The sequence below is a fragment of the Podarcis melisellensis genome (assembly GCF_964234715.1).
Source record: "Podarcis melisellensis genome assembly, chromosome: 1".
NCBI classification, from domain to species: domain Eukaryota; kingdom Metazoa; phylum Chordata; class Lepidosauria; order Squamata; family Lacertidae; genus Podarcis; species Podarcis melisellensis.
In genome coordinates this window covers 116077222-116104205 of record NC_138528.1, presented here as the reverse complement: position 1 = coordinate 116104205, position 26984 = coordinate 116077222, and the positions used below count along the sequence as shown (strand labels likewise).

The following is a 26984-nucleotide window of genomic DNA, read 5'->3' as shown; positions in this document are numbered from 1 at the left end:
TTTCACCTGACTTCTCCTGGCTTTTTCCCTAGGCTGACATCACATGCCCAGGCTTTCGAGAGTATCATGAAAGGCTTCAGACCTTCTTGATGTGGTTTATTGAAACAGCTAGCTTTATTGACGTGGATGATGAAAGATGGAACTACTTTCTAGTGTAAGTACAGTTCTAAAGCAACCGTGGACCTTATTACCTCCACAAAGGCTGCATTTTAATTGTGGCTGGCCAATTATTGGGGACAGTATAATGATATTTTTCCCAGGAAAGAGAAAACTATGGTTTATCAGGCTGGAGTTTGTGTCCATTATGCTTTGCGAGACCTTGAGAATAGAGCCAAATTAAATACTGTTGTCCGTTGGAGCCCTGAATGTAGGGCTTAAACAGTAAAATGAGCTTTGCCTGTGTTTTCTTTTACTTGCCACCTATTCATCTTTATAATAGGCAAGTGCGCTGAAGTGCTGTAAAGAGGTCTGATTTATCCAAGTTGCTGCACACCAATTAAGTGAATTGTACATTCAGAACATAGCAGGTGTACCCATTGGGCCCTCACAGAGTAGCTTGCTGACACTGGAAATTCAGTCAGAGAATGGAAAAGAAAATGGACACTGCATGGGAGCGCGACTGTAATTGACCTGCTTGGCTTTCTGTTTTATCTGCAGATTTGAGCAGTATAATAAGGATGGAGCTACGCTCTTTGCGACCGTAGGCTATATGACAGTCTATAATTACTATGTGTACCCAGACAAAACCCGGCCACGTGTAAGGTAATTGGCAGCATAGCACGTGCCTTGCCTTTTATTTCAGAAGAGAGTACTGTTGAAGTTCCCAATACTTGTTTATAATTTGTGTTAATTTTGTGGGCTTTTTAAAAAAGAAATTTTAAAACTCTCGCCTGGCTTTGCATTTATTTATTTCATTGTCTTCATCTGAAATGGGGTAGAATCTCAAAACTCTTAGTGCAATTATGTTCGGAGTCTATAAGGTTTTTGTATGTAAAGCCTTATGTATGTAGAGATTGCAATTCACTGTGAATAAATCTGTAAATAAATTTTCTGGGGGCTGAGTATACTCTCTATCTCAGTGATCGAAACCCGGAAGTGATTTTTTCAGTTTTTGAACGATTTTCGGAAGCTGAACGTCCGGTGCAGCTTTTGTTGTTTCCAATTGGCTGCAGGGCGTTCCTACAGCCAATCGGAAGCTGCACCTTGGTTTCCAAACGGGTTGAAAGCATTCTGTTCAAAAACCAAGGTATGACTGTAGTTCTTATTTTTTTTGCTAAGTATTTTTTTTTCTTGTTCTATGTGTAGCCAAATGCTGATATTGCCTCCATTCCAAGGAGAAGGTCACGGGGCTCAGCTTTTAGAAACAGTTCATAGGTACTATATGTCATCCCCTGCAGTGCTTGATATAACAGGTACGTGAGATAAGAATTAATTTATATGAAATGCTGAACACTGCTTCCCTGACAGTCGGTGCCATAACTTTCTGAATTCATCTGTCAAAATTAAATGATCTTTCAAAGATTAACTTAAGCAGAGGTCAAGGTTAATGCTACCCTTCCTCACAGAAAGAACTGTGTATAATGTAATTCTTCAAATCCTTTCCTTCCTGGGAACAGTGCACCATGGAAATCCATTCCCTAGCATGAAAGGATTACCAGTTAATTAGCCATTTTTATTGCAAAGTACGCAGCTGACTTGACAAGAGATTTAGGTTTCCGGAACTCCTTGCAGAGCTTTCTTCCTTCAGGCAAAACACTAAATCAGTGAGAGACATTGGTTTACTAATCACTACAACGGTGCACTCCATTCTTAGGACCCCAGAGAGCAAATGTACGGACGTCAAAAGAATATGAACTTGGAGAATGAGAAAATTAAAGAAAAGGATATTGGAATGAACTTTTGAGGCAATGCGGAACAGAAGCTGCCCTGTGGCATTCTATGCTGTGGTATCACACCATAAGCTTCCATGGACTAGTCTACTTTGCAAGATGCCACAATACATGGCACAAGATTCTGTTTCTTGATGCAGCTGGGAATGCACAGAAGGGCCTTCTCTGTAGTGGGGCCTCTTGTTTTTGAAATGATCTCTCCTGCAGCTACATTTGTCTTCCTCGTTGAGGTTTAGACGTTGGCTAAAAACACTTCTTTGTATCCAGATCTTTCCAGTTGGATATGGTATCATTTCACCCCAAACAGCAATGTGCAGATTTGTATGTTAATTAAAGGTAAAGGGACCCCTGACAATTAGGTTCAGTCGTGACCGACTCTGGGGTTGTGGCGCTCATCTTTATTGGCCGAGGGAGCCGGCATGCAGCTTCCGGGTCATGTGGCCAGCATGACTAAACCGCTTCTGGCAAACCAGAGCAACACACTGAAACGCTGTTTACCTTCCCGCCAGAGCGGTACCTATTTATCTACTTGCACTTCGACGTGCTTTTGAACTGCTAGGTTGGCAGGAGCAGGGACCGAGCAACGGGAGCTCACCCCGTCGCGGGGATTCAAACTGCCAACCTTCTGATCGGCAAGTCCTAGGCTCTGTGGTTCAGAGGTGTTTCAGGCGTTTTCTTGAATGTATCCGCTAGCTAATTTTCTTATTACACCATCAGAAATGTATTTTGTGTAAATACAGCCTGAGCTAGTGGAGAAAGGAAGACTTCAGCACAGTGGTACCTTGGTTTTCGAACGTCTCAGAAGTCGAACGTTTCGGTTTTCGAATGCCAAAAACCTGGAAGTAAATGCTTCCGTTTTCAAATGCACCTCGGAAGTCGAACGGCTTCTGCTGATTTTTTTTTCTTTTCAATTTTCTCTATTGAATTTGCAGGCCGCCCTTTTGCACTTCGGTTTTTGAACGTTTCAGAAGTTGAATGGTCTTCTGGAACGGATTACGTTCGAAAACCGAGGTACCACTGCACTATGCTACCAGTGTGTGTGTATGTACCGTATTTCCCCCTATAGGACACACTTTTTCCCCTCCAAAAATGAAGGGGAAATGTGTGTGCATCCTATGGGGCGAATGCAGGCTTTCGCTGAAGCTTGGAGAGCGAGAGGGGTCGGTGCGCATCCCTCTATTCCCCGACCTGGTTTGGAGCCTGGCGGTGGGGAGAAGCTTGCTTCTCCCCATCGCCAGCCCCACAAGCTCGGGGGACAACGGGGCAAGCCGCTGCCCCACGGAGGCTAGGGAGGCTGTCCCTGAAGGCAGAAGAGAGAGACGGAGTGCTTCGTCTCCCTCTTCTAGCTTGGGGATGGCTTCGGGGGGAGAATAAATTTTTTCCCTCGATTTCCCCCCCAAAAAACTAGGTGCGCCCTATGGGCCGAAAAATACGGTATGTTTGTTTTTAAACCTCACCAATAAGTTAATACTAAATTAACCCTTTGGCCACAGCCTAGAGATCCTTTATGTACTGAAACGTCATTTTTTATGTTCAGTGGGAATAGAACTATTTTCTTTTAACAGCAACATGTTTTGCCACAAACTGATTTTGTGAATCCTCCAGATTTCAAAAACTCCTTGCAGTCGGATTCTTGACAGGAGTAGAAAATCCCCAGTCATGCGTAGAGCCGAGTAATGCAGTTTGTTTTGGCATGTACCTCTATGCTAGATATACCTCTAAATCTTGAATTTCAGTCTTGTTTATAATTAAAGCCCCACAGAAATTCCACATACTTCCCATCATCTATAAAAGCATTATAAAGTACAGTAATACCTCCGCAAACATCCGCCTTGTCTAGTGTCCATTCTGGCCAATGTCTGTGGCAAACCCGGAAGTACCAGAACAGGTTACTTCAGGGTTTGCTGCTTGTGCATGTGCAGAAGCTCTAAATCGCACTTCGTGCATGCGCAGAAGCAAAAACCGTACTGTGTGCGTGCGCAGATGCGGCGCTTTGCCCTGCGTCCTTTTCGGCTTGGGGCTCCAGAATGGATCCCGGTCGCAAAACCAGGTACGACTGTACCAATTGGTGACAAAGGACAAAATGTTATTTTAATTGTGCACGTCCGTAAATGGAATATTCTATCTGAATCTTTGAGCCAGAGATGTATTTACAGCTTCTCATCCTTGACAGTGCATAGAAATGAAAGTAGGCCATATGATGGCAGACAGCAGGCTTCTGCATCAATGCATGGAACATGGTGTGTCTTTTTTCTCCAATAAAACTGCTCTGAAGCAGACTTTAAATTGCCCTGTGGAATAATTTGCTAGGGTGCATGCTCTTTTCGACAGGGAGCTTGAAAGGTACGGAGAGATGAATTTCTCTTTTTCATCCATTTAGCGTTGCTGCTGTTAAGGGGAAATTGGGTTGGACAGTCAGGAGCGGGACAGGAAATTATGAAAGTGAAATGGCATTCAGAGTTATACGGTGGCAATGTGAAGGGGGCAGCAAGCTGAGTGGATTTACAAGGTAGTCAGATTTACAAAATAGTAGTTGCTTTAAGGTGAGATTGAAATAGTTAGCCCACTGATGTGCTTTTCATGAATTTGCTACTTGGTGAATTAGACCTTTTAATTATTTCATATGACAGAAACTTGATAATTTGGTAAGCCTAGTTCACATAAATTTGCAAAGATCTTAAACACTGTTTAGAGCCAGGGGCATTCAGTGCTCCCTCTTCTAATTCCCTAGCCCAGTGGTTCCCAATTAGCCAATTACTGAGAACCCCCTATTTTACAAAAGCTAAACCATGGACTTTCGAAAAATTGTGATAACTTTACGGTAGTTACGTGTGCAAAGCAATTTTTTGAAGAAAATGTGGGGGTAGCCCCTAATAAAGGATTTCAGTTATACTAAAAAAAAAAGAACATAAAATTTGTGGTATTACCATGCCAAAACGACAGAGATTTATGGACAGGAAAAGCAAATTACAAAACACTTCTCCTTTGTTCTTTTAGCTGAAGATCCGTCTGAAAATTATGTGAAACTACGAGATTTTGTATTGGTCAAACTGTGTCAGGATTTACCTTGCTTTTCTCCAGAGAAGCTCAAGCAGGGCTTCAGTCAAGATATGGTTACAGAAGCTCAACAAAAGCTGAAAGTGAATAAGGTACACGGTGCTTAAAATCTTGTATTGATGTGATGATCATCCCTGTGGGCATTGTCTTTCCACAAACAAGATGAGTCCTTCTGTTCGAAGACAGGTTCTTGACCTAATAGAGGCTGCATTAATGGGGGAGGGCATTTTTCCTGATTCGCCCTGGCAGTCCACTGTGCCCGCACCCCCCAAAAAAATCTGCTGTAGAAGAGCAGGTGGGAGGGAGGCTACAAGAGGAGAATGCTGTTGAAAACTTCTCCCCACCTCTTCATTGACGGGCTCCTTCATGAAAGGGCAGCATTGTACTCAATGTTCAATCCTACATCTAGTGCCTTAATGTTCAGAACAATTGTAAGTGAAACAAATCTCCTTTTAGTGCCTGAGTTCCCAAAGAACCAGTAGACTTAGGTAGGTTTTTGAATCCCAGCCACCGTTTCTAGAAGATATCGCATGGCTTGCATAAGTCACACCATCGTATTTTGGCTGCCAGGAACAAACTTCAGTCTGTCGTTGAACTCTGGCTTCTGTTGACTAAATGAAGTTTTGTACAGCCAGTGGGTTGTATCCAGTGTGAGCCCTACTCTTAGGTCCATTAATTCCAATGGTTCTGTACTGAGTAGAACTAGCATTGGAGGCAACCCAGTGTATTTGATCCATTGCAACAAGACACTACTGGTGGTAAAGTTCAGTACCGTATTGGGGGAATTTAGGACAATTTTCTAGGGATAAAAGTCTTAGAACTATTTGAGGGAAGTACAGGGGCACATAGAGGGAGAGTTCCATTGCCCTTGCAGAAGCCAATGCAATTCTGGGCTGCATCAATAGGAGTATAGCATCTAGATCAAGGGAAGTAATAGTGCCACTGTATTCTGCTCTGGTCAGACCTCACCTGGAGTACTGTGTCCAGTTCTGGGCACCACAGTTCAAGAAGGACACTGACAAACTGGAACGTGTCCAGAGGAGGGCAACCAAAATGGTCAAAGGCCTGGAAACGATGCCTTATGAGGAACGGCTAAGGGAGCTGGGCATGTTTAGCCTGGAGAAGAGGAGGCTAAGGGGTGATATGATAGCCATGTTCAAATATATAAAAGGATGTCACATAGAGGAGGGAGAAAGGTTGTTTTCTGCTGCTCCAGAGAAGCAGACACGGAGCAATGGATCCAAACTACAAGAAAGAAGATTCCACCTAAACATTAGGAAGAACTTCCTGACAGTAAGAGCTGTTCGACAGTGGAATTTGCTGCCAAGGAGTGTGGTGGAGTCTCCTTCTTTGGAGGTCTTTAAGCAGAGGCTTGACAACCATATGTCAGGAGTGCTCTGATGGTGTTTCCTGCTTGGCAGGGGGTTGGACTCGATGGCCCTTGTGGTCTCTTCCAACTCCATGATTCTATGAAGTCATTCCATGTGTGCAATGACATAGTTGGATAAAAACCTTGGTGTGTTCATGGATTGCCTTTGGAACAACTCAGTTTTCGCCTTGAAACGAAATATTATTACACTTGATTTTTTTAAAAATCTGGTAAAAGCAGTAGGAGTTATAAAACAGGATTGGGGTGATATTATGGACAAATAACAGCAAGATACAATCGCAGTATGTGCCAAAGAATGAAGCAAGCATTTCCCACATGTTTGATACTATTTGGTTCTTTGGTTGAGCACAAAAGAATGATGTTGATAGCCAAGTGTGAACTGAGAGGTAATTAGAATATCTGGCCAGTGAGAAACATTTACAAGAACCGGATCCTTATAAAGAAGAAACCAAGGATGGATATATAGTTTTCCTCCAAGTCAGCAAAGTTTATATGAATGGGTGTTTATAAACGAATGGAAAGGAGTAGGGTGTCAGATTCAAAGCTACAACATTTGAAGCTCTCCAGGTGAGACAATGGATAAATGTTTTTAAAATACAGTTTAAAGCGTATTACTCAGAGGAGTAATTAGGAGTTACATGTGTCAGGGTTTAAAGATAGAGGATAGGCTACACAACCTTGAAATCGTTTCTCTAAACCTTGTATAGTGACAGTTCTTGGTCTCGATTCATATGCCATTCCCCTTGTTTTTAAGCAACATACAAGACGGGTGTATGAAATTCTCCGGCTGCATGCGACAGACATGGGCAATGCAGAACAATCCAGAAGCTACAGATTGGATGTAAAAAGAAGACTGATGGGCCCTTACAAGGTGGCTTTTAACTTACATGGATATTTTAAAGCTGTTTTCATTGTAAACTGTTTATGCCAAAACTTCCGTGCATAATTATCTTTCCTTTAATGCACCTCTTTAAAGCTTTGTTTCAGTACTTTTGTTAAAGTGACAGCCAAACAATATTACTACAGATACGAAGGCGCAGAGTACTTTACATAGTCTCAATAAAACACAGCGCTAAGATAATTGTTTTGTCAGTGCAAGGATTTCTGCTTGCACAATGGGACTTTCTTCCCCGTCTTCTCTCCCCCCCCCCCCGCACACTCCCTAAATATGTTATAAGGGTCCTCCCAACCTTCTGAAGGAAAATTGAGGAGGATAGGTGGTTACACTGGTGGGGCTCATTAGAAAAATGCAGCCCTTTGAGTTTGATTTCTGATCTCTTGCCTCTTGCAACATTAGACATGTAATGGTAACAGTAAAGGTAAAGGGACCCCTGACCATTAGGTCCAGTCATGACTGACTCTGGGGTTGCGGTGCTCATCTTGCTTTATTGGCCAAGGGAGCTGGCGTACAGCTTCCGGGTCATGTAGCCAGCATGACTAAGCTGCTTCTGGCGAACCAGAGCAGCACACGAAAACGCCGTTTACCTTCCCCCTGGAGCGGTACCTATTTATCTACTTGCACTTTGGCATGCTTTCGGACTGCTAGGTTGGCAGGAGCAGGGACCGAGCATCGGGAGCTCACCCCGTCGCGGGGATTTGAACTGCCAACCTTCTGATTGGCAAGTCCTAGGCTCTGTGGTTTAACCCACAGCGCCACCCGCGTCCCTTTTAATGGTAACAGTAGCATATACCAAATACATTTAAATACAGTGGTACCTTGGTAGTTGAACAGCTTGGCTCCCAAACAAATCGGCTCCCAAACGCCGCAAACCTGGAAGTGAGTGTTCCGGTTTGCAAAGGTTTTTCGGAAGCTGAACGTCCAATGCGGCTTCCGATTGAGTGCAGGAAGCTCCTACAGCCTTGGTTTTCGAATGGTTTCGGGAGTCAAGCAGACAGCCAAGGTACCACTGTAAAGGTAGCTTCCCTTTCAGAGAGTATGTGGACAAGAGTTCTATGAGGGTTCTAAACAGATTTCCCTAGTAAAAGGAATAAACTAGCCAAAAGCAAAATTAAAAAAAATCAGTCAGTGGCCAGTATTTAGAGGCTCATGCACAAAGCATTTGAGATGCTGCACATGGGATGTTTGTGGCTGGCTTTTCCTAGCAGCAGTCCCTTCAAACGCCTTACAGCTCCAACGGGCACCCCAGTCTTCAGGAGAGTTTGAGAAGTAGAGTTGCTAGAAGAGGAAAGCTGAAAAGCCCCTCTGCATGTGTGGGAAGCAGCAGTGATTTTGCATCTTGACTAGCAACAGTTAAGTGGGCTTTTTGTACTAATAGGCTGTCTTTGAATATCTTTGAATGCTCAGCATCAGTCCTCTGAGCAAGTTGTTTCACTAAAAACGAGAAGCATTGTTTGTCATAATATTGGATAGAATTCTACAATAACTAATTATGTGGGGGTGGTCTGAAACTAGAGGATTATACTGCATGTTTTGCAGTATGGCTTAGAACCATTGCACTTGCAAATAAGCCAGTTAAATAAACCCTGCCAGACGGGTGGGGTAGAAATAATAAATTATTATTAATAATAATACTAATTTCCATGTAGGTGAAAATCATTTCCAACCTTCTGTTCCCAAAAATCTCACTTAACAGTTACTAATCCATTCATAATAACCACATAATATGAACTGTCTCTTTTAAACCAAAAAGCTGAAAGAGCTTTTCGGTTTGTGGATGAATGACGGTAGATCCTTCCAAATCGCCCTTTTCTCCCCTTGTGGGAGGATATGGAACTATTTTATCTTCCATGAATGAGAAAGCACCTTGAAGTGTGGATTTTTGTGGGGGGAAAGAGCAGGAAGGGAAAGGGTTAATATAGCCTTGTAGCCATGGGAGACCAAGTAATTTCATGCAGGTGGATGAGTGGGGTGGTGAAGGAGAGGTTGAGTGCTTTGTGCCCCGTACATAAACTAAAATGGCTGCCAGAGGTGGTAAACAGGCTAGTAACTTTTGTAGGCTTATTTACAAGGTTGTGTTATAAAGCCTCGCATCCATCGCTTGGTCAGTTTTCTGGTCAGTGTGGTCCTAATTTTGTACTCCTGATATTTTGAGAGAGATTCCGCGTTGTCAAATGTTCCTTTATATTACAGGGATACAACTTAGGGCCTCTGTAAGTAAAGAGTACCTTCAACGTTTGAAAAAAAGACACAGCATGTGGTTTAAAATGATCAAATAATTAAACTAGAAAAGAGCACCCGATGAAATGTAACATTCAAGGAGACCGAGAGGGAAAGACAAAAGAGGGGGGGGAAATCTGTTAACATCCTGTGCTACCACTCGGCTCTTTAACCATTTTGATCTGTGATCTCTAGATTTGATGCATCACTGGTTCAACACAGAAAAGTTGTGTTATATCTTTTGTAGGAGCTGAACCAAACCATAGCCATGATTAAGTCCCATTGAAAGCAAAGGAATTGGATGTGCTCATATCTGACTGTTTTTGGATTGTACCTTTTGTAGATGAAAAGCAGGGGCTTTTACCAGTAATGGCCAAACTTGGCCCTCCAGCTGTTTTGGGACTACAAGTCCCATCATCCCTAGCTAACAGGACCAGTGGTCAGGGATGATGGGAATTGTAGTCCCAAAACATCTGGGTGGCCAAGTTTGGCCATCACTGCCCTATACAGTCAACGTACAGTAAAAACATAAAAATGGAAGGGGTTGACCAGTCATTTGGAATTTCTGAGCAAGTCTTAATTTCAAGGAGCCTATGAACACAACAGGGTTTTCTGAAGGATCTGTTCCTGACACCTTGTTTAACCCAGAATGTTTTTCCAGTTACTTTTAAATAGCAATTTAGCCTTATAAGGAGCAGCATGTAGCAATTGCTGTTCATGTGTGTAAATTTCTTTTTGCCTGGTTCTTTTGTAGAAAAAGCAGAGAGAGATTGCTAAGATGAGAAGATGTTTGAGACCAGAAGAGTTGACCAACCAGTTGAACCAAATAGACATAAATTTGCAACACAAACAGTTAGAAGAAACCTTCCAGCAGCTTGTTTCGGATTATCGAAGGGTCCTAGAAAGGCTTGCTCAGGCCTGAGGATTCTCTACAGGAAGCGTGCAGATTTCCGTACATTGTGTTGTGAAATACATCACGATCACTGCTTCACTGCAAAATTTCTCGTGACATCCTAATCACTTCCAAGATGACTGGTTTTCTGTGCGTTTTCAATATTTTCTATTTTTGTGTTGTAGATTTTAAAAAGCTGTACTTAGATTTTGGGGCACTTTGCTGAAATAAAGTAGATTGAGATGCACTAATTGCAGTGTGGTCTGAGTTTTTCTATCGTACTTGAAATGTTAAGCTTACTAATTAAGGTGAAGCAGTACCATCTCAAAGTACAATTGCATAAACATCAGTGCATGCTGAAAAAGAATATAAAGATATGTGGTTGAAAGGTGGGGGAAATAAAGCATAACTTGAATATATATATTTTTGTGGATACAAAATGATGGAAATAAGTTTTCCTCCTAACCCAAATTAGATGGGAAGTCTGACACATCCCAAATCTGTTTTGAGCTCTAGCATTGTATTGTATCTGCTATATATAAACAAGCATTGCAAAGCAGAGTTCTGAACTTTATTCTGGTAGTGACTTTATCTTTCACTTACAAATGTCATTTTGTAGTACTAAGAATGCAACAACTCCAGCTATCAATACGCCATGAATGACCATTTAGTTAAATGATTTTTATCCTGCCTTTCAGCCAACAAGTCTCCCGGAGAGGCTTATATAAGATCAATGAAAACGGTGAGAAATCACTAGAACAGTAAATTGTGTACGTTTGTGTGCATGGTCTAAAAAAAACCCATCTGTTTTGGTACACCTTTAAAGATGATGACTTGTTTTGCTGTCCTCTTCTCTTGCTCACAGGATTAAGTTCTCCTGCCCTCTATGAGGAGCAGGAATGCTTGGGCCTAGATGGAAATTATGCTACAACACTTTGCCTTGCTGACTTCTCCTTGAAGAAAACACCACAAAAGGGCATCTCTGCAAAAAGTGTCACCTTTCATTGATTCTGCCTTCTTTTCCTTAGTCCTGCATTCCTTAGGAGCTGCATTTAAGACAGACAGTAGTACTGGCAGTGCTGAGGCCACAGATTGGGCTGTGTCCTTTTTTCCTATCAATAAGTCTCCAAAACACAGAGTCCAGGTCACATCCTAAGACAATCACAAGTGAGTGATGTAGACTTAATAAGCAAGGCTGCAACTCCAACTTCAGTGCAATATGTGTGTTCTTCATATCTCCTCTTTCCCAAGATTTGCTAGAGTAGATCCACTTTCTCTAAATCCTTGTGCTATTCAATGCGGATTCCGTCTCTTGAGTGGAAGCTGCAAAAACAAGTTGCAGTGCATAGTTCAGGTTAATTTTCCTGTTTCTTAAAGGTAAAGGGACCCCTGACCATTAGGTCCTGTCGTGGCGGCACTCATCACTTTATTACCTCAGGTTACCTCCGGAACGAATTAAGTACGTAACCAGAGGTACCACTGTATTACAAACTACTGGGAAGGCTGGTTTTTTTTTCCTTTGGGAAGGGGGACAATTGATTTGCATACAGTTCCAGTGAAGATCATCGTCTTCTTTTTTAATGGAATCAATTATCCAGTGACAGAGGCCTGGGCCTTGACACTCTTTCCTACGTGTCCTACATTGTCTTGGGGTGGGAGTGCGCAGGGGGGTCCGGGGACAGGAGAGAAGACAGAGAGAAAGTCTGGGTGACAGCAAAGAGAGCAGGGCTGTGGGCTGTCTGTTCCCGCAGCAGCTGGATCTTTTCTTCTGCTGGTGATCAGGGGAAATGTAATGCAGTTAACGTGCCTCAAATGCGAAGAATGTGCTCTGGTTAAGTCTACTCTGCACCGTTAGAGTAGATTAGAGCAAACATAAATGAAATCTGGTTCAATGGAAAGGGAGGGGGTGGAGATTCAGCATCTGCCACCTTTGTTCCAAGCACATTGCAATAAGCAAATGTCTCGTTTTTAAACTCCCCACCCACTGGGCAGTTGCTTTTTGGGGGGAGGCGAACTCTGATTATTAAGCATTTTTCACGAGGGTGGAGGGGGCAATCAAATCTAAAATGTATTGACTAAGTGGGGGAAAATGGTGGGGCAGTATGTTAAAAAAGCAGAAGGGCTGCATGAGTGAGAAGTGAAACACTCTTGACGAAACAGTGGAAGATGATATTAGAAATCATTGAATTGTAAGGTTGGAAGGGACCTCTAGTCCAACCTCCTGCAACGCAGAAATATGCAGTTGTCCCATACAAGGATCAATCCTGCAACCTTGGTGTTATCAGCACCACGCTCTAACCAAGTGAGCTATTGAATACCACTAGTTCCACTTGACTAAAATCAAGGGAGGTCCATGGCGCTCTGCTTCTTCCATACAAAGAACCTGACCAAAATGGTAAGTTCAGCAAATACAGTGGTACCTCAGGTTACATACACTTCAGGTTACATATGCTTCAGGTTACAGCCTCCGCTAACCCAGAAATAGTACCTCAGGTTAAGAACTTTGCTTCAGGATGAGAACAGAAATCGGGCTCTGGTGGTGCGGCGGCAGCAGGAGGCCCCATTAGCTAAAGTGGTGCTTCAGGTTAAGAACAGTTTCAGGTTAAGAACAGACCTCCAGAACGAATTAGGTACTTAACCCGAGGTACCACTGTAATGATGAGACAGGGTTCTCCAGACTTGCTTAAGGAGTGCATGGCAACCCACATACAGCTTTTCTCCTCCAACGTTTCTCCACCCTTAGCACCTGCTTTGCTTTGCTTATTAAAGGCAATTCAAAGCATCTCACATAATGAAAGCCAGAAGTGTTTCCTCTGTGCAGACAGCCATTCCCTCACCAATGGTGTTGGAAACTTAGGATACTTAAGCTAATTGCCAAATGGCACCTTAAACCTAGGTTACAGTCGCCACAATGGAATGCTTAGGCGCCTTTTTTTTATTTCCCCTTGGGGAAATTGGTTGTTGCTGCTGTTCATTTCGTTTCCGTGCCACTTTATATTTTGAAGGAATAAAAATTTCAAAGTGGTTTGCAACACATTAAAAAAATCAAATAAAACAATCCAGAATAAAACAAATTCAAGCTTCAAGGAAAATATTTCAGATCTTTCTCTAAGTGACATTTTGCTTTCCCCTAGATTTATTTATTTACCTATTTAATTTATACAGTGGTACCTCGGGTTAAGAACTTAATTCGTTCTGGAGGTCTGTTCTTAACCTGAAACTGTTCTTAACCTGAGGTACCACTTTAGCTAATGGGGCCTCCCGCTGCTGCGTGATTTCTGTTCTCATCCTGAAGCAAAGTTCTTAACCCGAGGTACTATTTCTGGTTTAGCGGAGTCTGTACCCTAAAGCATCTGTAACCTGAAGCGTCTGTAACCCGAGGTACCACTGTATAGCTGCCCCATAGCAGAAATACTCTAGGAAGCCAGGGTAGTGTAGTGGATAGACTGTGGGACTCAGACCTGGGAGATCAGGGTTCATACCCTCACTCAGTCATGAAGATCGCTGGGTGACCTTGAGCCAGTCGCAGCCTCTCAACAGGGTCATTGTAGGGCAGGCATCCCGAAACTCGGCCTTCCAGCTATTTGGGGACTACATTTCCCATCATCCCTGACCACTGGTCCTGGTAGCTAGGGATGATGGGAGTTGTAGTCACAGAACAGCTGGAGGGCCGAGTGTGGGGATGCCTGTTGTAGGGTTTAATTGAGGAAAGGGGTGAATCATGTACTCCTTGGAAAAAAGGGTGGGATATAAATGCAAGAAATAAGCTCTTCGGCTTACCTGCTTAAGAAAGCTGGAGAGGCCAGCCTGATGGAGATGTCAGCCTCCATCTGGCATCCAGAGATCTCCACATGGTTGCAAATGAACCTGCAGCAGTAGCAAAATGCACCTAGGTAAAGGGACCCCTGACTATTAGGTCCAGTCATGACCGACTCTGGGGTTGCGGCGCTCATCTCACTTTACTGGCTGAGGGAGCCGGCGTACAGCTTCCGGGTCATGTGGCCTGTATGACTAAGCCGCTTCTGGCGAACCAGAGCAGCACACGGAAACGCCGTTTACCTTCCCGCCGGAGCGGTGCCTATTTATCTACTTGCACTTTGACATGCTTTTGAACTGCTAGGTTGGCAGGAGCAGGGACCGAGCAACGGGAGCTCACCCCGTTGCAGGGATTCGAACTGCCGACCTTCTGATCGGCAAGTCCTAGGCTCTGTGGTTTAACCCACAGCACCACTTGCGTCCCTTCAAAATGCACCTAGCACCTGGCTAATTTCTAACGCTGCTCACCAGTAGGAGAGGTTCTCTTGCACCGAGGGACCGGTGCATGTTTGTTGGGATTCCATGACAGAATCCCTGACTTGAAGACCTTTCTTCCTAGAAACTACCCAGTGTAATTCAGTAACTTAATAAACTGAACCAAACAATGTAGGCGCATGTAGCCTCCAACCGACTGCACACGAAATATGAAATGGGACACAAGCTGTGAGCCAGTGGTAAAATATTTCGCAGCATGATCAGAACTGATGTTTTCTACTTTACTAAGTAAGTCACACTGACTTCAATTAGGCTCCTCTCCCCGCCCCCCTTTCACTTAAATATGCTTAGACTTTCACTTTTGTGCCCCTGAACTGGAACAATGAGTCTGATTTGGGGCGTGCGAGCGTGTGCCAAAGAAAAGCTCATCTAGAGCGGCAGCTGCAGTGTGTTCTGATTTGGGTACGAAGACGACTGCATTATAATTGTCGAAAATTGATTCCTGCCAAGCAGCCACAATGGAGCCATTAAGAAATGTGAAAACTTACACATCTCTGCTTGCAAAACCAGGGGGGCAAGGTTTCATTTTATCTTTCTGCAAAATCACACTCAACCTTCCTCAAGAAAGTCATTCTCCTTCTATTTTCCCTGAGAAGCCAAGTACCTAGAACGTCAAGTAAAGGATGTTTCAAAAAAACAACAAAAAAGTGGGGAGGAAATTACTCTATTAAACCATAGGATTCTGTTCTATCAAAAGTCTCTGAGACAAGCATCACTCGTTACCGATCTTTCTTCTCTTTGCTAATTAATGCAACGATCTGGAAATCCCCACCTGCATGCAGGAATTAGCTATAACTTCAGTATTTTTTTTTAGGGGGACCAGGTGGCGCTGTGGGTTAAACCACAGAGCCTAGGACTTGCCGATCAGAAGGTTGGCAGTTCGAATCCCCGTGACGGGGTGAGCTCCCATTGCTTGGTCCCTGCTCCTGCCAACCTAGCAGTTCGAAAGCATGTCAAGGTGCAAGTAGATAAATAGGTATCACTCCAGCGGGAAGGTAAATGGTGTTTCCGTGTGCTGCTCTGGTTCACCAGAAGCAGCTCAGACATGCTGGCCACATGACCTGGAAGCTGTATGCCGGCTCCCTCGGCCAATAAAGCGAGACTGGACCTAATGGTCAGGGGTCCCTTTACCTTTACCTTACAGTATTTTTTTAAAAGAAATGGCAAAGTTGAAGGGCATTCACCATATCTCAGTCGGTAGAGCATGAGACTCTTAAATCTCAGGGTGATGGGTTCGAGATCCACACTGGGCAATAAATAATGCGTTGCAGGGAGTTGACCTAGAAGGACCCTCATAGTCCCTTCCAACTTTTGCTGGTATTCATTTGTCTTAGGATTTGCCTTCATGGGAAAAGCCAAACTGTTAAGAGAGTTGCAGCGCCTGCTGTGGCTGTGTAGAGACTGATACCAGAGAGCCATGTTTTGTTGCAGCTGGGGCAGATGAAGGTGTCCAGTTTCACTGCTACAGGCAAGGCTTCTCCCCCCACCCAGTCAGAACTCGCTAGAACTCAGTTCAGGTAGGTGCCATTGCCATTATAAGAGAACAAGGCAGGTGCTTATGGTGAGTTCAAGCACCTCTTTTTCTAGAAAAACGGCACTGGCTACAGTTTCTCCTTTCTGTGCTCCTCCAACAGTCATTCCTCCTCTGGTCACTGCTACGGATACACAACCTTTTTGTCTCTAGGCACTGCGGTCACCCTCTCTACGATTCCAACAACCTTACAATTCCAACTCTACAGTTCTATAGAACAGATTTTTGCAGGGCATATAAAACAATTCTGTGGTTGACGCCAAGGGTTGTGCAATTTTCATTTGTTCACATGGGCGTCAAGTTACTATACTAGTAGCTTATACTAGTGCTGCCACTTTTGTTCTGGGAAAAGGGTGAGTTGGGGCACAATTATTATTTTTAAAAATTTTTTTGTTGAAGCGTCTTTCAAAGCAATCCATTGCAATCTATTGCAGCCGAACAGGATTGCCCCTCTGGAATTTGTCACACAGGCACACATGAATTTGTAAATCTGTCTGAGCTTGGCTACCCAGAGCTTAAATACATGGTCTTTCACACCCCCTTTCAAACACATGCATGGGCATAGCCAGGATTTTTTTTAGTGGGGACAAGCTTTTGTAAGCTTTTGTAAGGGAAGGGCAGAATCTTAGATTTGTATTGATTTTTCCTGATTTCTTGTGGGGGCTGCCCCCCCCCATCTCGGCTATGCCCATGAACGCATGATGCATTTGGAGAAGATCTCTAATTCATTTGGAGAGGATTAGGCGGGGGGGGGGCTGAAATAAAGGACAAAACTGCATCAGTACAGGACGTTGCATTGAAACACGGGACATTGTTATACAGGACAGGTGGCAACGCTACACCTTTGCTGAACCTTACCTGCCACCTGCCTTTGCCGCTGAGCTACAGGACCAGAGGTGCGCATGCGCCCCGCAGAGGAGGTTCGGAGGGTTTCACCTCCGCCCGCGCGAGCGCCTTTGACCCTCCCGGCCAGGTCGACGCCTGACCTTTAAAAGCGAAGGGGAGGGGAGCGGGAGGGGGGATATTTGCTCTCCGCGCCCACGTGACCCAAGACGTCTGTCCAAGATGGCGGCGCCCGGGAGCCTTGTTGACATGCTTCCGCGGCTGTTCCGGGGTAGGTGAATTCTGCGCGCTTATGGTGTTCCTGAAGGGGTTGTCCCCGCGTGTGGGGGAAAGCGCGCGAGAGGAATTGCGGGCTATACTACTGAGGGGAAGAGGAACTGCGCGCGCTTCTTTGCCTCGTGCGCACCCCTTGCAGGGGAAAGATGCCGAGGAAAGCTGCCTTTCGTTCTGAAGTGCACCATAAATAAATACATGTATGTTGTCCTCTCCCCTCCCTGTCAAGTGAGGGGGCACTTGGCCGTTTTGCATCACGGGCTCAAAAAAGTATTGGGCTGCAACGCTGTACCAGTTTGTCTGGAAGCGAGCGCCGCTGAACTCAGTAGGATTTACTTCTGAGTAGGCAGGCGCTGTGGGTTAAACCACAGAGCCTGGGACTTGCCGATCAGAAGGTCGGCGGTTCGAATCCCTGCGACGGGTTGAGCTCCCGTTGCTCGGTTCCTGCTCCTGCCAACCTAGCAGTTCGAAAGCACGTCAAAGTGCAAATAGATAAATAGGTACCGCTCCAGCGGGAAGGTAAACGGCATTTCCGTGCGCGGCTCTGGTTCGCCAGAAGTGCAGTGGCGTAGCGTGGGTTATCAGCACCCGGGGCAAGGCAAGTAATTTGCGCCTCCTAACCCGTGGATTTCCCTAACCCCCAGATGTTGCGCCCGGCCCCCCCTGCACCCCCCACGCTACGCCACTGCAGAAGTGGTTTAGTCATGCTGGCCACATGACCCGGAAGCTGTACACCTGCTCTCTCGGTCAGTAAAGCGAGATGACCGCCACAACCCCAGAGTCGGTCACGACCGGATCTAATGGTCAGGGGTCCCTTTACCTTTTAGGCAGGTATAGGAATGTGCACCAGGTTGAGATTCCCAGTTTATTTGACTGGAAAGTGGAAGGGTGGGGGGAGAGAGAAATGATATTCCAGTCCAGTTTTCTGTAGGTTTAGTGCCCTCTTTCAAAGCTGGCGACGGTATCTTCCTAGGGAACATAGCTGTCAACTTTCGGATTTGAAAATAAGGGATCAGCAGCCTCACCTGTCCCGGAGACAGCATATGGGATATCTAACAATCCGGGATAGCAGCGGAGAAGCAGCGGGAAACGGCACTGAAATAAGGGAATTTCCCGCAAAAAAAGGGAAGGTTGACAGCTATGCTAGGAAATGATGGTGTGATTTATCATATTTAGCATACCTTCATATAAACGGAATATATGAAGCTGCCATACTCAGATGGTTGGTTCATCTTGCCTCATGCAGTGCTTGCTTGAGCCTGGCAGCCTGAGGTCCTGAAGGTGGTAATGATTGTTCTTATCACTCAACTATGATCCCTACTTGGGGTTCTTGTACAAATATAGATGTGGTTAGCCTGTTGGTGTCTGATGTTTGAGTCTATCGACATTAGAAACCAAAGATGTGCATAAATAGCCTTTGACTAGTTGTCAAATTACTGCTTAAAGTGGACAGCTTCCAATATGATTTCTAAGGAGAAGTGACATAACCAGGCTTTTTTCAGCTTGTCTAGTGTGGTTAGGGCAAACAGTCTCTCCATGGCTTATATTTCACTTTATTACACTGGAGAAATAACAAGATTAGATGCATCTTTAAAGTAAGCAGATAAGATTTGGATAAATATATCATTTGTGATTTTAGCAGGCCAGAGAATAGCATTTTGTGTACCGTAAGTCAGGCAAATTATGTATTAACATTGCGAACAGGTTTTTTTGGGGGGGGGGGGCAGAAGGAGCTTCAACAACTCTGAGCACTGCACTGACAGGTTAATGAAAACTAATTTAGAAAGAAATAATGGCAAGAAATTTATTCGAATGGCTCTTTGTGGAAGTAGAAATATTGAAAAGCACCTTAAAAATTCAAAATCAAGTAGTTAGTAGTTACTAGTAGTTGCTAAGCTATCATCCCTTTGAAATGAGGGGCAATTCTTAAATGTTCTGCCATATTGTGCATTAATACCATGGCCCCAGTCCATACAAAGCCACTCTTACATTTCTTTGAAATCAACAGGGTTTAAGCTACCACACAATTATATGCATGCTTACATGGAAGAAAGTCTTATCAGTTAAATCAAACTTATTCTCAGGTAAGTGTGCATAGGATTGAGGACTTGGGTGCAATTCAAACCCTCACCCCTGACAGTGATGCCATTTCTGCATCTGTAGTCCAGCCTTTCACGGTGGCTATGGCAGAAGGCACGGGAAAGAAGGACCTGGCCAGATCTCTGCACCAACTCCAGGCTGCTGCAACCACTGGGTCTGGATCAGGCCTGATGCCAGTAGATCTTGGGCCAGCTCATCACCACCTCTTCTCCATTCTCAGAATGTCCCATTTCAGGACTTTCTGCTGGCAGGGATATTGCCAGAGCACCAGTCAGAGTCTGCTTCCTCCTGCAAAGCTGAGCAAAGAGACACCTCTACTCAATCCAACCTGGAGCAAGGGGTGGGCTTGGATTTTTTTGGTCAGTTGCAACTAGCTCCCCCCCCCCCATTGTTTGCAGAAGAGCTTTACTAGCATATCTTTGGATCGGAGCCCTAGCTTCAGGTACAATTTGGAAGGCCGAAAGGAGAAGGCCTTTGCTGAACTAACTCCCTCCCCTTAAATCAGTGTTCTTCAACCTTGGCTTCCTAGAAGCAGTTGGACTACAACTCCCATCATCCCCAGCCAGCTTAGCCAATGGCTACAGGTGATGGGAGTTGTAGTCCAGAATCATCTGGGAGCCTAAGGTTGAAAAATGCTGCCTTAAATAATGGTGCAAAATGATGGTTGTCGTTCTAGGCTGGCCTTCCCCAACTGGATGCCCTCCAAATCTGTTGGATTACAACTCCCATCATCCCTTATCATCGGCCATGCTGGGTGAAGCTGATGGGAGTTGTAGGTGGACTAGGACTTGAGGATTCTCCGCCACATGGAGCCCATGGGGTCACTTTGGGCCAGTCACTATCTCTCAGCTTAACCTACCTCACAAGGCTGTTGTGAGACTAAAATGGAGAGGGGGAGAAGCTTGTATGCCACTTTGAGCTCCTTGGAGAATAATAATAATAATCAATAATAGCTATAAATAAAATAATAAAACAAGTAAACATCCAGAGGGCACCAGTTTGGGGAAGGCTGGTCTAAGGCACTGTTATAGTCTACACTGGCATGATTGATTATGCTATTGTAGTAGATTGTAAATGTTCTAATTATGCATTGAAACAGCTCTCAAGTATTAGCAATAATTGCATCAGGGTGACACTCCCATTGCTAATAACAAAAAATCAGGATAATGCCCTTTGAAAACCATCTTAAAGGGGCACGAGAGACTGCAGTATCCTTATGTGCACTGATTTACTGATTTTGAAAAGCTAAATCATTACGAAGCAGGCACTCTTCGCATCTTCGTGTAAGTGGCTCTCAATCTTCAGAAATATTCAGTTCCTGGATAAACGCTTGATTTTATATTTGAAGTCCAAAAACAAATAGGAAGGCTATAATTTTTTTCTTCTCATTTGTGACTTCTTGAACACGAAGGCTCAGGATGTTGACCTATAAGAAAATAATCATGTTTATGAGAAGAAGTCACTTATTCAGTCAATTTCTTCTTGCCTCTGTGTTCATACTAGTGCAGGGTGATGTCTTCTGTGGCTCAAAAAGGGAAATGGAGGGGAAGGTTGTTTAAATTTTGATTTCCTGCAAAAAAAGAAGTTAAAAGTCATGTAGTCGCACTCAGTATGCATTTCTAGGTTTTATTTTTAAGAAGAGTGCCTGAATGGATTTATACAGTTTGTAGGGGGCCTTGTAATATTAGAATATCAAGCAGAACCTTATTCTGAGTGAGACTTTCGGCATTACTTTTCTTTTTTCTTTTTTACTGTACAGCACTTTCTACAATTCCTGCCACTAGGAAGGGGAAAGTGTCCCATATCGTAACATTCATGAGTGCTTTTCTGTGCCAGGAGCATGTACGTGCTTGGCAGTTGTTTTTGTAAAACTGGACCTGTATTGTATGTAGATTATTATTATTATTAATAATAATAATAATTTATTATTTATACCCTGCCCATCTGGCTGGGTTTCCCCAGCCACTCTGGGCGGCTTCCAACCGAATATTAAAAACAATACGGCGCCAGACATTAAAAACTTCCCTAAACAGGGTCATCTTCAGTTGTCTTTTAAAAGTAAAATAGTTGTTTATTGCCTTGACATCTGCTGGGAGGGCGTTCCACAGGGCAGGCGCCACTACCGAGAAGGCCCTCTGCCTGGTTCCCTGCAACCTCACTTCTCGCAGTGAGGGAATTGCCAGAAGGCCCTCGGCGCTGGACCTCAGTGTCCGGGCTGAATAATGGGGGTGGAGACGCTCCTTCAGGTATACTGGACTGAGGCCATTTAGGGCTCTATAGGTCAGCACCAACACTTTGAATTGTGCTCGGAAACGTACTGGGAGCCAATGAAAAACAACGATCCCATACAGGAAATGTTCCCAATGTTGTGCCCTCTGTCAGGGTTCCGGGAAGAGCGTTATTTCTTTTTTTGGCTATTGAATGCTTGTTCTTTGTGAAAGATTCCTCCTTTGTGCGAAGTTTCTCCATCAGCAATCTATACCTGTATGCTCATAGTTCTAAAGACATTGGGGTAGAGTAACTCAGCCTGCATCGAAGCACACCTTGATATATGAAATCCTGCAATTGTGGCGTCTTGCATAGCTATCAGTGTGCTGTGATTGTTTTCCTACCATCGGTGGCTTTGGAGGCAAAGGCAGGGGAACAGTGAGGCTCTCTGTGGACTTTTAAAAGAAGAGTGTTTTAGCTTTATTAGGGTAGTGATACACTGTGGGTTTAAATGTGTATGAGCTGTGAGGGAGGATAGGCTCTGAACTACACTTCTCATTTGCCACGCCTCACTTTTTCCCACTTCTCTTGCTGGTGCTAGACTCCACTAGTGCAAGGGAATCACTAGACTAGTGTAGATTCACTATCCTGGTGTGCTTTGCCAGAGCGGGGTGTTTGTGTTGTTGTCGCAGTGTCATTTTCCTTCTTCCCCAGCAAGTGTAACTCAGAGATTATGGATTGTGCTGCCATAAGTTTGGTTCCAATTATTAACCACAGACAAAACAACAGTGTGCATGTCTAACTCAGAAGCAAGTCCTGCTGAATTCAGTGGCACCTACTTCTGTGTAAGTGTATATAGGATTGGAGCCTTTATGCATTTGCAAATGAATACAACAATAGTGTCTGATTTGCAGGATTTCTTTTTGCCAAAGAATAAATTTGCCCTCTTCAAAATGGCATAATTGTCCATGCTCCAATATGGAAATGGAACGTACTGATACTTTAGAAAAGAGACGTGAGGAAACAGATACACTGCTTGATCCTAAATTGATTGCAATCAGTATTAAGACTGCAGCCCTCAACACATTCACATAAGTAAACGTGTTTAAGAGTGATGCAGAAGGCAACGAAAGTATGCGTACTTGTGGGGGTAAAGAGCCCCACTGAAATCAGCAATGTGGGCTCAAACTCCTGCATAGGTGCCATGGGCCTAGTGTTAAGATGCTTTCCCCTCAGCGCAGAATCTGTTGTGATGTTCCTAGTCCCTTTGACCGTCCTCTGGTATCATTACTGTGGTTTAATAGCAAACATGAAAGCTAAAGGTCCAAGCCTTCAGACAGAATCGTAGACACTGATCATAGTTGAAGTCTTTGGCTAATGGATGTGCTGATCAAAGGACGGCTCTACTTTATTCTGGGCCCTGAAATAATAGCTGAAAATGGAACCTTATTATTACATCTTGACTGTGAAGAAAATAATTAATTCAAATCTGTATTCAGCTAGCGCTGTATTTTTTTAAATGGCTGCTGATTCGCAGGCCTTATGGTTTTCCCCAAACATTTTTATTATATCCTGTGACAGGAAGTGTTTGGGTGGAAAGGGTAAAAAGTTGGGAATTTTAGATGATTTTTAATTATTCTGAACTTTTGTTACATCCTAACCCTTCCTGTCTTCCTTTCTTCCTGAGTGGGCAGCAGTCACAGTACAGTCAGGGTGGACCATTGTCTCAGCCTTGCTCATCATTCTAAAGCACATTAGGCACAGTGTTTGATATTGCCCAGGCATCAGGCACATTTTGCACCGGGCTATCGGCCAGTTGCGACCAAGTGAAGGTGTCTGGGTTCCAAGATGGTGTCTGACATCTCCACTGTTATCTATTCAGTGGTCTGTGTTTGCCTGAGCTTGAGTCTGGACTAAGGATTCTGAGCCCCTGCGTTCTCATTGATATCCAATCACAGAACATTTCAGAATTTGGGCCTCTACCATTGGCCCTTAAACTCTGAGTCATGATTCGCAGCTTGGAAGTTTAGACAGCCAATCACGTTGGGAGTAGGAGTGGCCCAGGCCTTCAGAAATGTATATAAGTGGTTGCTTTGCCCCTGTTGTCCAGTTCTGTTAATTCAATAAAGGTTATAGCTGTTATCACTGTGTCTTGCCTCATGGGAACCCTCCTACACTTCATCTACCATCTGGAGGTGCATGCCTGGAGATCCTTGGATCTTGATTGTTTTCACACACTAGCAACACATCCTGTAGAATTCTACCCATTATATTTTACCCGCGCAATAGGAATGAATTTCAGGAACCAAAAAGTCATATTGAAAAATACGACTTTCGAGCTGTCTGGCCCAAAAATGGCAACTAGGCGAATGCAACCCCGGTTTAAGGAGCCATTTGGTGCCTAGCTTATATATCTGACGCAGGTGGGATGCAGGTGGCACTGTGGGTTAAACCACAGAGCCTAGGACTTGCCGATCAGAAGGTCGGCAGTTCGAATCCCCGTGACGGGGTGAGCTCCCGTTGCTCGGTCCCTGCTCCTGACAACCTAGCAGTTCGAAAGCACGTCAAAGTGCAAGTAGATAAAGAGGTACCGCTCCGGCGGGAAGGTAAACGGCATTTCCATGTGCTGCTCTGGTTTGCCGGAAGCGGCTTAGTCATGCTGGCCACATGACCTGAAAGCTGTATGCCGGCTCCATTGGCCAGTAAAGCAAGATGAGCACTGCAACCCCAGAGTCGTCCGCGACTGGACCTAATGGTCAGGGGTCCCTTTACCTTATAGGCAGGTATAGGAATGTGCACCAGGTTGGGACTCCCAGTTTATCTGACTGGAAAGTGGAAGGGTGGGGGGAGAGAGAAGTGATATTCCAGTCCAGACCATAGCATCAACAACATAAATATGAATTTGTGTCAGGGGTCCCTTTACCTTTAACTTATATATCTGAGTTACTAACACTGATTCGGTGGGCATTTCACAGGCAAAGGCTTCTAAATGCTTAACCAAGTCCTGTGCTTGGGCTGTTCAGCTGGAGTTGGATGATAGGTTGCCTGAAGCTTATGATCTGCCAGACACATATAGAAAGGGACTGCCAAATCCAGACTTGATATTACAGCCAAAAAGAAACCATCTGTAGCACATAATATAAATTATTTGCCTGTTCTCTGCAGTTTGGGCAGCTTTAAAGGCTATATTATTTTTTCTTTGTTTGTTTTAAATTGGCTTTTAATATTGTGTTGTTATCTGATGTTAATATATTCAGATGTTTGGTTAAATAGGTTTGGTTAAACTTGCGGTATCTTACCACACATCACCTCTTAGCCCGGCTAAGTAAAAGTGGTTGCTAGCCCTTTTAAGGGAGCTGGGTGGACTGAGATGGGACGTCCTTTCTCCTCACCCACCCCAAAGCAGGTTTTTTTTGGGGGGGGGGGAATGGTTTGTGTCCAGGGAGAGGAAGTCCCACTTAGATACAGCCCATTGTATGCAGATAAGCTATAACAGTAATCAGCCAACCTCAGCAAATAGGCAATATCATTATGGGTTCTTTTTTTCATTGGTTCTACTTCATGGGACCCCGAAATAGCTACTTTTCTAACTGTCCCAGGATGTCCTGTTGTTTTCTTATTAAAAAAAAACAAGTACCATTGTATATGTTGTGAGCTTTTAATAATCCCAACTATTACATTACCATATGTGAACGTGCAGAACAATTTGCCTTTGGTCTACATGGTCTGTATCTTGCAGTTATTGCATGCTGCAGAAAGAAGTCCTTTCGTTAAGGCAGTCTGCTAATTTCATTTTTTAGTCTTCAGTTACAAGCTTCTGGCAGGTTTTCTGACCACTACTGTTACCTGGTGGCGCCGATATTTCATCAGAGTTAGACAAGCAGACTACCTGGACCTAGGCCCAGATGCCCTGTTGTAAGTGATGAACATGATCCCTTGTGTTAAGGAATTCAAGACTTATAGTGCTGGGATTCCCAAGGGAGTTGAAAGAAAACTGTGTTCAAGCATTCACTTTGTGCGTTCTCTTTGTGCTTGTTACGTACACAGCATTATGAGCTCAAGCAATTACACATCACCCCGACGAAATCCTTTTTTCAGTTATTGATCATTTATTTCAGGTAGAAAGACTCTCTTAATTTGAACGAATACAAGCCATTAAAGATGCAGATGTTGTTTAAAGATGACCTGATAATAGTGACTAAGGAAAACGTAGCTCATGTTTAGCACCATTTTTATTTATTTTTAACTCTGATAAAAATTAACACCAACATTAAGATAATACATCTCATTCCAGCAGTTTGAATGAATTTTGTTTGCTTTAAAATCTTATCTCTTAACCCTGGACCATTTGTATGTTATTGTGTTGATCTGTCTGTTTGGGTTGTATGCTGGTTTGACTTTTTAAGACTTATTGTAGATTTCATTGTATAATTGTTATATTTTTAAAATAGAGTCATCCGATGACCTAGATGACTTGTTCAGGAGGCTTCTAACAACTATAGATCAATAAATACTGCATCCTTCCTAACATTTCCTTTTACATATAGTAACTTTATGCTTACATTTTGGGATTGTTTTAAAAAATTATGTTTATCCTACATAGTGTGCCATGCTTAACTGTACTCTGTATTTATAGCATGTCATATGTTAATATGTTAAATTTGGTATACTATAGATATTGAGTGACAAGTCACTATTCAATTCTCCTGAACCGGCCCCACTGAAATGGATGGGAGCTCCATCCATTTCAGTAAAATTTGTGCATTATTCTGCTGATTAGATCTGGGTTGGATTAATAATGGTTTGGATTAGATGTCATCTAGATTCCCTCTATGGCCATGATTCAGAGGGCCTCATAAGGAACTAGATATGCTCATCAGGGCTTCTTCAGGTGCGCAGCCTGGGAGTCATTTTGGACTCACAGCTGTCCATGGAGGTGCAGGTCAATTCTGTGTCCAGGGCAGCTGTTTACCAGCTCTATCTGGTATGCAGGCTGAGACCCTACCTGCCCACGGACTGTCTCACCAGAGTGATGCATTCTCTAGTTATCTCTCACTTGGACTACTGCAATGCGCTCTATGTGGGGCTACCTTTGAAGGTGACCCGGAAGCTACAACTAATCCAGAATGTGGCAGCTAGGCTGGTGACTGGGAGCGGCCGCCGAGACCACATAACACCGGTCTTGAAAGACCTACATTGGCTCCCAGTACGTTTCTGAGCACAATTCAAAGTGTTGGTGCTGACCTTTAAAGCCCTAAACGGCCTCAGTCCAGTATACCTGAAGGAGCGTCTCCACCCCCATTGTTCTGCCCAGACACTAAGGTCCAGTGCCGAGTGCCTTCTGGCAGTTCCCTCGCTGTGAGAAGCCAAGT

General features: G+C 44.0%; 2 protein-coding genes and 1 long non-coding RNA gene across 5 annotated transcripts in view; 2 read left to right on the top strand and 1 right to left on the bottom strand.

Annotated features, from left to right (window-relative positions):
- The window catches only part of HAT1 (histone acetyltransferase 1), a 29364-nt gene extending 18767 nt beyond the window's left edge, over positions 1-10597 (top strand). Inside the window, exons 6-11 of the mRNA XM_081894905.1 lie at positions 33-154; positions 658-762; positions 1306-1412; positions 4887-5038; positions 7091-7207; positions 10209-10597. Of these exons, the coding sequence (XP_081751031.1) occupies positions 33-154; positions 658-762; positions 1306-1412; positions 4887-5038; positions 7091-7207; positions 10209-10376 (771 nt within the window). The 3' untranslated portion in view covers positions 10377-10597. The remainder of the gene's footprint in view (positions 1-32; positions 155-657; positions 763-1305; positions 1413-4886; positions 5039-7090; positions 7208-10208) is intronic.
- Positions 10598-10895: 298 nt separating this feature from the next.
- On the bottom strand, positions 10896-17180 carry LOC309363541. Its single transcript, XR_014165379.1, has 3 exons — positions 17047-17180; positions 15146-15261; positions 10896-11669 (listed from the first exon to the last, which is right to left on the bottom strand). It is a non-coding gene; the product is annotated as an uncharacterized lncRNA (long non-coding RNA).
- Positions 17175-26984, top strand: part of METAP1D (methionyl aminopeptidase type 1D, mitochondrial) — a 98205-nt gene continuing 88395 nt past the window's right edge. For all 3 annotated transcript variants that reach the window (XM_081898400.1, XM_081898399.1, XM_081898398.1), the window contains exon 1: positions 17175-17302. In XM_081898400.1, coding sequence (XP_081754526.1) covers positions 17254-17302 — 49 coding nt within the window. In that variant the 5' untranslated portion in view covers positions 17175-17253. The remainder of the gene's footprint in view (positions 17303-26984) is intronic.